The following is a 13,325-nucleotide window of genomic DNA, read 5'->3' as shown; positions in this document are numbered from 1 at the left end:
ACTGTGTGGGGCGGTAGCTGCACTGACTATAACAGGAAAGCTCTACAACGCATTGTGAGAACAGCTGAGAGGATAGTTGGTGTACCACTCCCCTCCCTGCAAGACATTTACACCACTCGCCTCACCCGCAAAGCCATCACAATTGTCAACGATGCAACCCACCCCGCGCACTGTCTGTTCAGCCTCCTGCCCTCTGGAAAGAGATACAGAAGTCTCCGCTCCCGCACTACCAGGCTCACCAACAGCTTCATCCACCAGGCTGTGAGACTGCTGAACTCTCTTCCCTCCCGGCTCCTAGCCAGCAGAATCACCAGATTGGCAGAAGTATAGGAAGACAGACTGGACTCTACCCCCCCCCCCCCCCCCCACACACACACACTCTCCAACAAGAAAACACTCTCTGAACCAAGAACTGGAAACATTCCTGACTGGAAACAACTACCTCTGCATTGCAATTGCACACACCTGCTGCTACATATTTTTAGTATTTCTTTTAGCATTATTTATATTATTATATAGTAGACTAGTATACTATTTTCCAGAGAACACTGTTGGAACACTTTATTTTATTTATTTTTAGGTCCCTATTCAATATTACCTTATTGTTAGGGCTGTTTTTTTGTTGTGCATCTGCACTTTATTGTTGTCAATGTCTACGCATGGGACAGTGTGAAACGTAATTTCAATTCCTTTGTATGGCAAGTACATTTGAAGAAATTGACAAATAAAGTTTTCTATTCTATTCTATTCTACCTCCTCATGAGCGAATGACAGCTTTCCTTGAGAAGTCTAAATCAAGTTTAATGCAATGGTCTGGTCAGATCTGTTTTTTAGGATCTAAAAATTAAGCTTGCTTTGAAAAGTTAAATACTGCAAAATCAACCAGTGAAATTAAGCAGTGAAATTAAGCGGTTGGTGTGAATGGCTGAATTAGGTATAGTTGAATCCAAGAAATATTTGTAACGCGGAAAGATTTTATAATGACACAAAGACTACTGATAGCAAGTTTGTGTGCTTAAATCTAGCAAATTTTCACAATGAACAAAGAGGGAAAAGATGCCTACAAGATCACTTTTGCCCAGGACGCCAAATCAGGTAACTCATGCAATCGAAATAACTCCTTCAGGAGTATTTGAGGCGGGAACCTGTGGAATAATCCAGAAACTGTTTGGCACTGCTGGATCATTCTCCTCAGTGAGTTTGCTAGTAATTGCTAGAAACGAAACTTCAACTTTAGTTTTTTTTTTCACTCTCTGTATTTTCCTGATAGCAACTGCTTTGGAAATCTGCTGACGGTATTTTTAATTGGACCGCTGGTCGAGGCAGTTGAAACTGACGGGAGAGGATTGGCCAGCATCGCTCCTCCTGTGTTCTAGAGAGTTCGGAGTGGGAATAATATTGAGGAGGTCCGGCCGCTCCCACACACACACACACACACACACACTACTGACTGATAGCGGGGATCAGGACCCGTCACACCCAGTCACTCAGGGCGAAGGCAACCTGCGCCACAGTAGGAAAACAACAGAGGTGAGTATAGAGAGGAGAAGCTGACGTCAAGTGGTTAGCGTCACGTTAACATCATTAACGGCTGCAGTGTTTTAAGGTAACATCTAAGCTAGTTGGTGCTTTTTTTTGCTGTTGTTTTGTTATTAGGCTTATCTTACTGCCACACATCCTTAAGTATGCATGTTAAGTGTAGCTTAACCGATAGGATGCTTGACAGTTAAAATGACAAACAACAGGTATAAACTGCTACTGCTGCTGCATGTTCCGTCTTACCCAAAACGGTCGGGATGAAGTTTCTAATATGCGTTAAAGTTACATAAAGTGGGAAGAAAGATCCAGAAAGTTCGCAGGCTTCTGAAATATGAAAGGGCACGCCCACTCTGATAGACTGGCATGGACTTGCTGCTGCACAGTCACTCTTTCCCATCATCACTCCCAAAACAAATGCAATGCAGTGTCCATAAACAGTGTTAGCGAAGCACATCAGTATAAACAATAGTCAGTGCAATTTGCAAATAAAGTTGCTTTGCATTATCCAAAGCAAGCACCTGTATAAGTTATCTTTATCAATATAGGAATGTTCATGCGGACTGTAATAAAGCATAGCTAAAATCAACCCACTGTTAACCACAGTCCAAATATATATATATTTATATATCAATCAGCTCTACTTTTTGCTAACCCAAGCCATAAAGCCCTGGCTCTTATCAAACTGCCAGTCTCCACATTTCTGCTGCACCACTACTGGCAGCATGCCCCACAGGAGGAACCCAGTCACCCACTGGCATGAAAAGTTTGTTATAATGACCTCCCATGTGGTTTAAGATTAGGGTATCATTACAGTGTGTTGGTAATCTGCTACTGTAGCAACAGTAAACATGGCTTTTCCTGTTTAGCTGTTTTCCCAACATTTTCCACGTAGTTTCACTCAGAAATGTATTGATAGATAATCCCTTTTGTAGTTTATATTTTTGAGATTATAAAACAGAATATAGAATATTAGTGTCTTGTAATGGCCACTAGAGGTGATTTTGGATGGCACATTCTTGTTAGACCAACAGCAGTCTGCACACTAAAAACACAGAGATAAAAATTTTGATTTTGATTATAGGTGTCCAAATACCTTATTCTTGGAAGAGGCCCATGCTTTCCTGTCGTTCCTTGTTAATGTAATAAAGGCACTTAATACCAAGTTCTCAGAAAGGAGGAGGCCTAGTAACAGGTGTGGTGGACTTAACTTTCCCTGAAACCATTTGTTTGAACAGCTCAGACTCTGATAATAGCCTCATTACCCCATACTACAAGAGTGCATCATGGTATCCCCACCCCACCAGTGCTTAGAGCTTAAGTTACTCATCTGCCACATATCCACACTGTCACTTTAGTGCCAGTCTGTGATTAACAACTATAAATAATGATCTTATTCTCAGGAACCATGTCCAAGGGACCAGCAGTTGGTATTGACCTGGGTACTACCTACTCCTGTGTAGGAGTTTTTCAGCATGGCAAAGTGGAAATCATTGCCAATGACCAGGGAAACAGGACTACACCCAGCTATGTTGCATTCACTGACACGGAGAGGCTGATTGGGGATGCAGCCAAGAACCAAGTGGCCTTGAACCCAAACAACACAATATTTGGTATGCTTTTTTTAACTAGAAAATTCAAGAATAGAAGATGAGCTTTGATGTTTCTGCGTATTAATCCTTTATTGCTTCCCAGATGCCAAACGTCTCATTGGACGCCGGTTTGATGACAGCGTTGTCCAGTCAGACATGAAACATTGGCCCTTTACAGTGATCAATGATGCTTCACGACCCAAAGTAAAGGTGGAATACAAGGGTGAGGCCAAGACGTTTTACCCAGAGGAGATCTCCTCCATGGTGCTGCTTAAAATGAAGGAGATTGCAGAAGCATACCTTGGCAAGGTACTTCTGAGCAAAAAGATTTATAATCTTTTATTTTAAGTCTCTCTTTCCCACAAAACACAGAAATGTCAACAGTAGGCTGCACTGCTTGTGTCATGTTTACTTTAACAGCCTAGATACCTCCTGGTTTAAAATTAACTAAAAAAAACCTGCTCATCACAGTTCTCATTGGTAGTCTTATTAAAATTTCCAGACGGTAACAAGTGCCGTAGTGACTGTGCCTGCCTACTTCAACGACTCTCAGCGCCAGGCCACCAAAGATGCAGGGACCATTTCTGGGCTTAATGTCCTTCGTATCATCAATGAGCCCACCGCTGCTGCCATTGCCTATGGCCTGGACAAAAAGGTATGCTAGAGTTTTTTGATGTTGTGTAGAAAGCCCTAAAGTTTGTCTGAATAAAAAAAATAAAAATGTAGTAAATCCATAATCTACAAATTACGATTAAACGCTACATTTTTAGGTTGGATCAGAGAGAAATGTTCTCATCTTCGATCTGGGCGGCGGCACATTTGACGTCTCAATCCTGACAATTGAAGACGGCATCTTTGAAGTGAAGTCCACAGCGGGTGACACTCACTTGGGCGGTGAAGACTTTGACAACCGCATGGTGAACCACTTCATCTCCGAGTTCAAACGCAAGTACAAAAAAGACATTAGCGACAACAAGAGGGCGGTGCGTCGTCTGCGCACGGCATGTGAGAGGGCCAAGCGCACCCTGTCATCCAGCACTCAGGCTAGCATTGAAATTGACTCTCTGTACGAGGGCATCGATTTCTACACCTCCATCACCAGAGCCCGGTTTGAGGAGCTGAACGCAGATCTGTTCCGAGGAACCCTGGAGCCTGTGGAAAAGGCTCTCCGTGATGCCAAGATGGATAAGGCCCAAATCCATGACATTGTGCTAGTGGGGGGTTCTACTCGTATTCCCAAGATCCAGAAGCTCTTGCAAGATTTCTTCAATGGGAAGGAACTCAATAAGAGCATTAACCCTGATGAGGCAGTGGCCTATGGTGCAGGTATGGCCCCTGTGTGCTTAGAAATAGAACAACAACTGTCTTGCACTATAGAGCTACTAATGAGCAACATTTTAAAACTTGATTTCACTTTTCTTTTTTTCTTTTTTTTCTGCAGCTGTGCAGGCAGCCATCTTGGCAGGTGACAAATCTGAGAATGTGCAGGATCTCCTGCTGCTGGATGTGACCCCCTTGTCTCTGGGCATCGAGACTGCTGGAGGAGTCATGACTGTGCTGATCAAGAGAAACACCACAATCCCCACAAAGCAGACCCAAACCTTTACCACCTATTCAGACAACCAGCCTGGTGTGCTCATTCAGGTAAAACTACAACCTCAGTCCCCTCTTCCATTTTTTTACTAAAATGTAAGACTGAAACATTGAAAATGCTTTTTTGATGTTTTGTCATCAGGTGTTTGAGGGTGAAAGAGCGATGACAAAAGACAACAACCTCTTGGGGAAATTTGAGCTCACCGGAATCCCGCCAGCCCCACGTGGGGTTCCACAGATTGAGGTGACATTCGATATCGACGCCAACGGCATTATGAATGTGTCTGCAGTCGACAAGAGCACCGGCAAGGAGAACAAGATCACAATCACCAATGACAAAGGTAACTAGCAAGTAAACTGTATCCAGATTGTGAAAATCGAGTTCTTTGCATTTAAGCCATCTTATTGCTCTGCTACTCAGGTCGCTTGAGCAAAGAGGACATCGAGCGCATGGTCCAGGAAGCTGAGCAGTACAAAGCTGAGGACGACGTGCAAAGACAGAAGGTCTCTGCCAAGAACGGTCTGGAGTCTTACGCCTTCAACATGAAGTCCGCTGTGGAGGATGAGAAGCTAAAGGGCAAGATCAGCGACGAAGACAAACAGAAGATTTTGGATAAATGTAACGAGGTCATCAGCTGGCTGGATAGAAACCAGGTATGAGTTTGTGCTGAACTGTGATTAGAAACCTTGAAAACAAATGCTCAGAATAAACTTGCATTGACTCCCTCTTGTTACTTCTCTACAGACGGCAGAAAAAGATGAGTTTGAACATCAGCAGAAAGAGCTGGAGAAGCTGTGCAACCCCATCATGACCAAGCTGTACCAAAATGCAGGTGGGGTTCCAGGGGGGATGCCCGGCGGCTTCCCCGGGGGTGGTGCTGCTCCTGGAGGAGGAGGATCCTCCGGCCCCACCATCGAGGAGGTCGACTAAGCCGCAACTTGAACAGATGTGCATGAGCCTGTTCCCTTTGCTCTTGAAACGTTTGTGTGAGAGTAACACCATTCATGTTATCGCAGCATTATCTAAATACTCAAAACCATTAACTTCCATTCTCTGTTGACTGTTTTGACTTTTTTCTTTTTTTTTTTTTTACTTTGTTTTGTATGCCAGGCTTAAGGCTGTATCTGCACTGTGACTTTATTGATTAACAGTCTCTCTTGGCAGTGAAGTTCCTTTGAGTTAAGATAGTTCACATTTGCATTCCCAGTGTTTTTCTGGGTTGATATATGAAGCTAAAACTGTTGCTTATTGCACAACGATTAGCTAAATTAAACCAAATGAAATATTTTCATGATTTCCGAGTCATTTATTTATTACCTCAAAGCTTTTCTGTGAAATTGAGCAGCACTATGGAGTGTTTTCTCAGGCATGGCTTTCAGCCTGCACGTTTCAATCTGAAACTTCATCAAAGCCGATGACTAAGCAGACATGCTTGTAGTTTTTCAAGGCTTCCTTTGTGTTTTTGTGGGTAGTTTACCATCAAAATTTATTTGCTGGTCCTGATAGTGTGCACAATAATAGAGCAGAGACAAGACAGGCAACAACATTTTTCTCATTTATTTTGCTTAGTCGTGACTACTTAAGATGTTGGAAAGTTCATGGGGGTGTATTGGTTCCTCTTGGTCGCAGGTTATGGACCATTGCTGGTACACGTGTGAGAACATATGTTGAAGTGTTCGGCAGGTCAGCGCGAGTTAGAGTTTCTTGGGCATTCGTGCATCCGGTAGGCACACATGTAGAAGATACCTGAAACAGGGTAGGGTAAATAGTTCAGTAAAAAATAAAAAACACATAACACTTAAAGCATCATGAGATCCAAACCTGAGAAGAACGTGAGCACCACTGCCACCCAGCCCATTATATAGGACCAGGAGAATCGCCAGCTGCCATAACGTTTGCCGTAGTAGTTCACCGTCACCCCTGTGTACACAGCCATCGCCAGCAACACAAAGAAGCCTGCACAAAAAGATAGCATAAGTACTGGAGGTGCTAATTCTCTGCTATATCAGGAAAGCTTGTATATGACTGCATGTGAGGAGCTCACAGGAGATAAAGAAGAGGATGCCAGCTGCAAATGTCTTGTCAAACCCGTCGAAGGAGGAGTAGTGGATGAAGGCCATGACGCCAATCACAATGCCAATGAAACAAGCCAGCAGGGAAAGGATCATGAAGGCCCGGGTGGCATCCCAGTATGCTGTGAGCCAGAGCGAGACAGGCCAGACTTAATAAATGCAGACTTTAGAAGTATGTTTATTCTTTGTTACACATTCAGTTTGAGAAGTTATATGTTGCCTGTATTTGTGCTTGTCCTAATGTAGGAGACAGATCTAGCTTGTCATCTAGAGCATGTCAAAAAATGTGATGAAGTAAGAGAGAAAATGGAAAGCTGTTTTATGTTGTGTTGCTGGTGCAAATAAAAGCATATGAAGAAATCTCACACACAGGCCCCCCACCAAAAATAGATTTCCTAATAACATCTGTGCCACTAGTGTGACTCGCAACCTACTTGAGGTGGAAGCGCAATTTCGCAGTCCCACTGTATGGAGGACTGAAAGTGCCAAAGCCAGAAATAAATGAATAAATAATTCAATGCAAGCCTTTCGCGTCTTTATTATATTATTTTCAATTTTGAAATAGTTCCCTTATTTTTAATGCTCTTTTTACATCACTCCCCGCATTCCTACTTTATTACCAAACATCAAAATATGTTGTGGGTTCAGGGAGTTTTTTTATTTGTCGATCAACACTAGGTTCAGAAATGTTTGCCAACAAATACAGCAGTTTGTCTGGACTGTGCACGCTTTTATGAGTGCACATAAAGAAGTGTAGATGTGATGTTTTCTCAGGGTGGGTTTCTAAGTCAAATAATTTTATATTTATCCAAACAGAGGTAAAAAGGAAAGGGGAAATGTTTTTAAAATGAATGTATCTATATTCATTAATAAATGTTATTAACCACTTAATTTTAGAGATAAATAATTGCTGGTGCTATTTAAAGCATAAATGTTTTGGCATTTTACAATTAGTTAATGGCTATATGTATTATTTTTTCATTTACTGTGATATTTTTTAGTCAGTGAGTCATTTATTCATTTTATTGATTAATTAATTTTTATTTTTACATTTTTTTTTTCAGATTGGGTTTTTAAGTTTCAGTCCTCCATACCCATGAACTCAAAGGAAGTAACCATAGTGAAAATTGGAACTAACAAAATATATTGATTAAATAACAAAGAAATTGTTATTTTTTTCAGCTTTTTTTGGAACACCAAAGTATATTATTTTATTTTATTTTGGAAGTTTTGGTTCTCCATACTCATAAAGTCCAGAGGGGAAGTATTCCAGTGTTGATCAAGGCTCTGGACTAATTGTGAGCAAACTAAGACGTATTAATGAGGGTATGCCTGTCTGTAGACATGCAGTGTAAGACAACCAGCAGGTCTTACCAATACTGTCTGTATGTGTCATGCATTTCCCAGGCACACAGTACCGCCACAGGCCCTGGTGCATGTAATTGCTGGAGTGCCGATACTGCATCCAGTAGTCAGTTGCCGTGGAGACAATGAGGAGTATGTTTCCAACTCCGGCACAGAACAACCCACCTCCCATGAAGCTGTACATCCTGCCAAAAAACACTGACTGACACGTAGACAAAAAACAGGTCAAGGCCTCACCACCACATCTGAGCCCCGGCTATACCAATTAGAGCAAGTACTTCCTGTTACAGAGAGGAGTAACAGTGGGCATGAATAAAACAATATCTAAATACATTCAGCGGCATGCCACAAATGCGATGCTGGAGCTATAGACAGATCTGATTGCATATATATGAAAAAGAAAAAAAGAACCGTCTTATAAGACATGAACAAGCAGCAAGCTCAATCTGACAAATCATTAACCTCTAACTCTGCTGCAGCAGGAAGTGTCTATATCTTTAAAAGCGCATGCAGGGCTGATAAACATTTTTCAAAGCCAGATATATTTATGTTAAATTATACCCAAGTCTGCCAAACATGGTACAGTGAACAGTGTGTAAATGATGCACACGAGCTCAGGAATTTTATTCTATCTAGATTCAGTGGTGCATCCATAACACATGGCATATTGTTTAAATATTTTATATAAAGTGGGCTTTTCCACTCTGTTTTAAATTTAATTGAAGTGAAATTTAAGAGAAGCAAGGATTCACCCACTGAACTCAATTCAAATAACACTAAAAAAGACTTTCTTATTCCATACAAAATACAGTTAATTGCACTGTGTTTCCATATTGATCACATACCTCTTGTTCCCCTTAGAAAAAGTCAGAGATTCCAATAATTCGGGTTGTCAAAGCACGGAGGAGCCCAATATTGCCCAGGATGGCAGGAAAGTTTTGTTTGTGCATAGGAAACCAAGTGAACAAACGGGCTGATGGAACAATGGAGCATGCTGAGCCACAACCAATCACAGAGGATGAGTTTTGTGTTTTAGGGAATCTGCTGAAAATACAAAACCGTTAAAGCGCTGCGCACATCTCGGCAATACTGATGACACAGGGCTTTTAATTCAAAACGCTCCACAACCATACACAGTAAACCCGTGGCCTGCGCTGCTCAACCATAGTACTGCTGAAAGAGAGATTATTTAACATAGTGCAAAATGTAGAAACAGAATCCTCTGCAGTGTTGAATTATGTAATGTGACTTTGGTAAATCATTTTGCCCATTATTCACATGTTAAAGTTTTGTTTTTAATAAATATTGGGCTCTTTCTCTCTTTGATATAGACTTTCATAAAATTCAAATTGTACAACTCACAAAAACTTTTATAAGGCTCATAACATAGATGATAAATCAACCATCTCATCATCATTTTAGTTCCATTAAAATGTTGAAAGTACAAATTATGATCATCTAAATAAATTTATATATACATATATATATATATATATATATATATATGTTTAGCACTAGCGAGCCCAGAGGAATTCATTTAATTATAGATGAAATAAACAAAATAAAATTGCTGGACCATATGCATGCAGTTGACGTGAAAGTGTGATGAGTGTGGCTAATAAAACTGTATAATGTGGGTGAAGAAGCTGCAGCACAAGTGGTTTATCTTTGCTGTAGCACCTGGTAGAAAGAGCGGGCTGTAAAAGAGAGGGTTGTGTGTCAGAAATTAATATTTAATTTGGTTGCTTGATAGTGTAGCATATTCTATATGAAAAGGTGTTACTGTTGAAAGAGTCAGGACAGATGAGTTTCTAATCAGGAGCACAATCAGAGGGTCAATTATGAAGAGTTTGTTTTCCAAGAGTTTGGAATAAATAAGTAAAGCAAAGCAAAGTCATTCCAAGTCTGGCATATTTCTTGTCTTAGCTCTTCTTTTCCTGTATCGTTAATGGTGTGTTTTGACGCCTCAGTATCGAACGAAGGCCAAAAAGCAAAATAGGTTTCAGGCTTTTTCCAGTGGTATCCCCAGTTAGGCGTAGCCACCCTTAATAACTTGTGATGCACACCGAGTCACTTTGTTCTGGAGGCAGGTCTGAAATATGACAGAAACCACTCAGTTCAGAAAAGACAAACAAGAGTTACGCCTAGCAGGTGTCCAAGGTGGAAAGAGTGAAGGCAGACGTTAACGTGGCACACAACTGAACTAATTATTTATTGGTACGGTTACTTATTCACAACACAATAAAAAAAAAAACCTTTGATCTTTTTTTATAAGGATGGGAGGGAAACTGTCACACTGTGATATGTACATGTAGATTTAGGCCCATGAGGAGACGCCTAAATTGTTAAAAACTCAGCACAATCTCTCTAAAAATAAACAAGATAAAATACATAAGATAATAAAAAAGATCTAAACAATTTAACTTCCTTAAACTGAATCATGTTTTATATCAATCTCAGCTCTGTCCGATCTGGTGTATCCAAATCGTGTTTAAGCCCACATAACAGAGCTATAAAAACATGACAATAGTAGTTAATTAACAGTAGTTAATAGTTTGAGTCATGCTGAACAATGATGGAATTTATTTAAGCATAATGTGTAAGAAAATAAGTGGGTGGAGTTTATGTAAAGGTGGTTATTTAATTTCTGTAGTCAGAGTCACTTTCCATAAAGGTCATTTAGAGCACACACAGGTGTACAATGAAAATGGATTCAGCAGCCTGGTTCAGCAGCCTGGTTCAGCATTGTTCATTAGTGAGCTTGGCCTGCACAGGACCACTGGAAGCACGAGAATAGGACAAAAAATCCATTTATGAAACATTTTGTTTGAGCATTGTTTGCATTTCAATAATTTTATTATGATTTACACAAACCCTTTTTAACATATTTATGTTTATTCAGAGCAAATTTAGGTTTTAATGCAATCTATAAAACTCAAAGGCTGAACCCATGTTAAATGTGTTGGTACTAACATGTCTGCTGCTGTGACATCTTCAATCAAGTAGCACAGCAGCAGTTTATCTTTATATCCCCCTTGACAATGAGCTTCAAAGGGCAACAAGCCAATATGTCTGTACTTTTAGTTGCTATAAATGCAAGTGGACCTGCTCTGAATTTAATCTTAATTTCACAAAAAACATTCACACATTTAAGTTCTCGAGCATTTGCTGGGAACCATGTAAAGGAAAAGGTAAATAGTAATAGTAACTGAGTAATAACTGAGTCAAAGGCCATCACACGCTTGACTCAGTTATTACCACTAGGTGGTGCATTTTATTTAATCTTGCACCAAACACTGACTCATTAGCTGCATTTATATATACCAATACCGATATACCAATGTGCTGCACATTAACTTACCTTCCTATATTAGGTTTACATTGCAGTTTGGGTATCCAATGCTCCATACAGTAAGTAAGGTTAATGTATGAATGTCATAGTCCCGGGTCTGTGACCCAGTGTTTTGAGTTTAGTGGGTTTTCTAGTTTTGTTTGCTTATGAATCCTACGGTTGTGTAATGTGTATATTGTTTCTTGTAGTTCTCCCCTTGGTATATTTAGTCTTCTTCTGTTATACATTGTGTTAGAATAATTCCTCCCTCATTGTTCCCCATCCTCTTGTGTCTTGTTTCCTGTGTTAGTCATTGATGCCTCCCCGTGAAGTCAGTCTTGTCTCGTTGCTAAGTTGTCTGTTTCCCTGTCATCTCTCAGTGTCTCTTCCCAGTCTCCTCTTGTCCTCTGCCAGATCGTTAGTTCTCCCCCAATGTGTCTCATCCATGTTCCACGTTCCCGGCTTCAGGTTTCATGTTTCACGTCCTTAGTGTTTAGTTTCTTCCCAGTTTAGTGTTAGTGAAAGTCTGCGTCTCCTTTTGCCTTTTGTTTTGTATTTTGTTTGATTTTGTGCAGCCTTAAAATGTAGTTTGCTTTGGTTAAATTTAGTCCTACAAACTCACTTCAAGTACATGATGTGCGCCTGCAGATCGTGACAATTAATCCCACATTGATCAAAAATAATTTGGCAGACAAAAGAAACATTTACACAAATCTTAGAGGGTTTTTACTATTGCCCTTCACATATTAAAAATCCCCTATACAAAAAATAGTGTTTGCTATTGTTAACTAAAGCACTCTGTTGTGTACACACTGATGCATGAACAGGTCTCAACACTTAAACTGTTTTTACCTTAATCTGGGAAAGCTTCTTCAAATTCATCTTCAGTCCCTATTCAAGACGGGTTACTTTTGCTCGTACATCACAGACACTTTGTGCTCCAATTTCCAGTTGTTCATATTGTAGTTATTATGCACGTGCACTTTTTTATATAGACGAGAAAAGAGAACTAAATCTCCAACAAGGGAAAAATGACAAATCTACTGTCGACCTAATGTTGTACATTTTTAGATACATGTGAAGTGGTCTCTTTTACAAACTGAGCCTGTGTGCGTGTGGGAGGGGTCAGCAAACCACACAGACCCTAATCCACGCTACAGGGCTAAAAGCATAAATTTGTCGAACCCTTCTAAATTGCATAACCTATTCAAATTGCATCGGATTACCATTATCATCCTAGCCTGGTGGGACCCAGCGTGTATTTGCCGAAGGCAATGGAGTCCAACTCGCTTTCCACGCCATCCGCTGTCTCCCTGCCAAAACACTGTAGTACTTCCACTAATAAGATCTGCACAAAAGAGGCACATGCAGCAGATGACGGTGCAGACACGAGGAAAAGCCTCTTATATCTCGCTGCTGTCACGTTTCAGGAGACATACAGAAAGATGAAGGCTTCCTCCGCTCATTAAACCGCATTCACAAACAGGCATTTTTCAGAATACTGCAATCCGTTGAAGGCATCAAATCACACACAGTGTGAAGTATTAGACATTTTACAGGGAGCATGATATAACAATATCCAAGTTCATTCAAACCTCAGGGACATTTCGCCATTTTCCTTTTTCCTCACTCTGCTCTTTAAAACCTTCTCCTGATCACATTGCTTGCATTACAAAATGGTTGTGTTTAAATTATTCAGGGTGTCTTTAATCGTTATCAATCATTATTTAAACATACAAAGTCCAAGATGATTTCTTTCAGTTTGGTTCGAATTTATTTTTATAGTTCACAAGGTCAGCCCAGCAATGTATAGACTTCCAAGGAACCTTGAGAGG

General features: G+C 40.4%; 2 protein-coding genes across 2 annotated transcripts; one reads left to right on the top strand and one right to left on the bottom strand.

Moving 5' to 3' along the window:
* The first annotated feature begins 1,346 nt into the window (after positions 1 to 1,346).
* Positions 1,347 to 6,009, top strand: hspa8b (heat shock protein family A (Hsp70) member 8b). Its single transcript, XM_084950847.1, has 9 exons — positions 1,347 to 1,530; positions 2,940 to 3,149; positions 3,232 to 3,437; positions 3,631 to 3,783; positions 3,899 to 4,454; positions 4,570 to 4,772; positions 4,864 to 5,062; positions 5,143 to 5,375; positions 5,467 to 6,009. The coding sequence occupies exons 2-9, from the start codon at positions 2,945 to 2,947 to the stop codon at positions 5,650 to 5,652; spliced, it is 1,941 nt and encodes a 646-aa protein (XP_084806973.1). The 5' UTR covers positions 1,347 to 1,530; positions 2,940 to 2,944; the 3' UTR covers positions 5,653 to 6,009.
* A 294-nt stretch (positions 6,010 to 6,303) lies between these two features.
* Positions 6,304 to 8,351, bottom strand: lim2.3 (lens intrinsic membrane protein 2.3). Its single transcript, XM_084950848.1, has 4 exons — positions 8,169 to 8,351; positions 6,767 to 6,916; positions 6,544 to 6,678; positions 6,304 to 6,468 (listed from the first exon to the last, which is right to left on the bottom strand). Exons 1-4 carry the CDS (start codon positions 8,341 to 8,343, stop codon positions 6,407 to 6,409), a joined length of 522 nt encoding a protein of 173 aa, XP_084806974.1. The 5' UTR covers positions 8,344 to 8,351; the 3' UTR covers positions 6,304 to 6,406.
* Positions 8,352 to 13,325: the final 4,974 nt, after the last annotated feature.

This window comes from Perissodus microlepis, chromosome 14 (assembly GCF_051167445.1).
Source record: "Perissodus microlepis isolate ML-2025 ecotype Zambia chromosome 14, ASM5116744v1, whole genome shotgun sequence".
Taxonomy (NCBI): domain Eukaryota; kingdom Metazoa; phylum Chordata; class Actinopteri; order Cichliformes; family Cichlidae; genus Perissodus; species Perissodus microlepis.
This window is presented reverse-complemented; position numbering and strand designations above follow the sequence as displayed.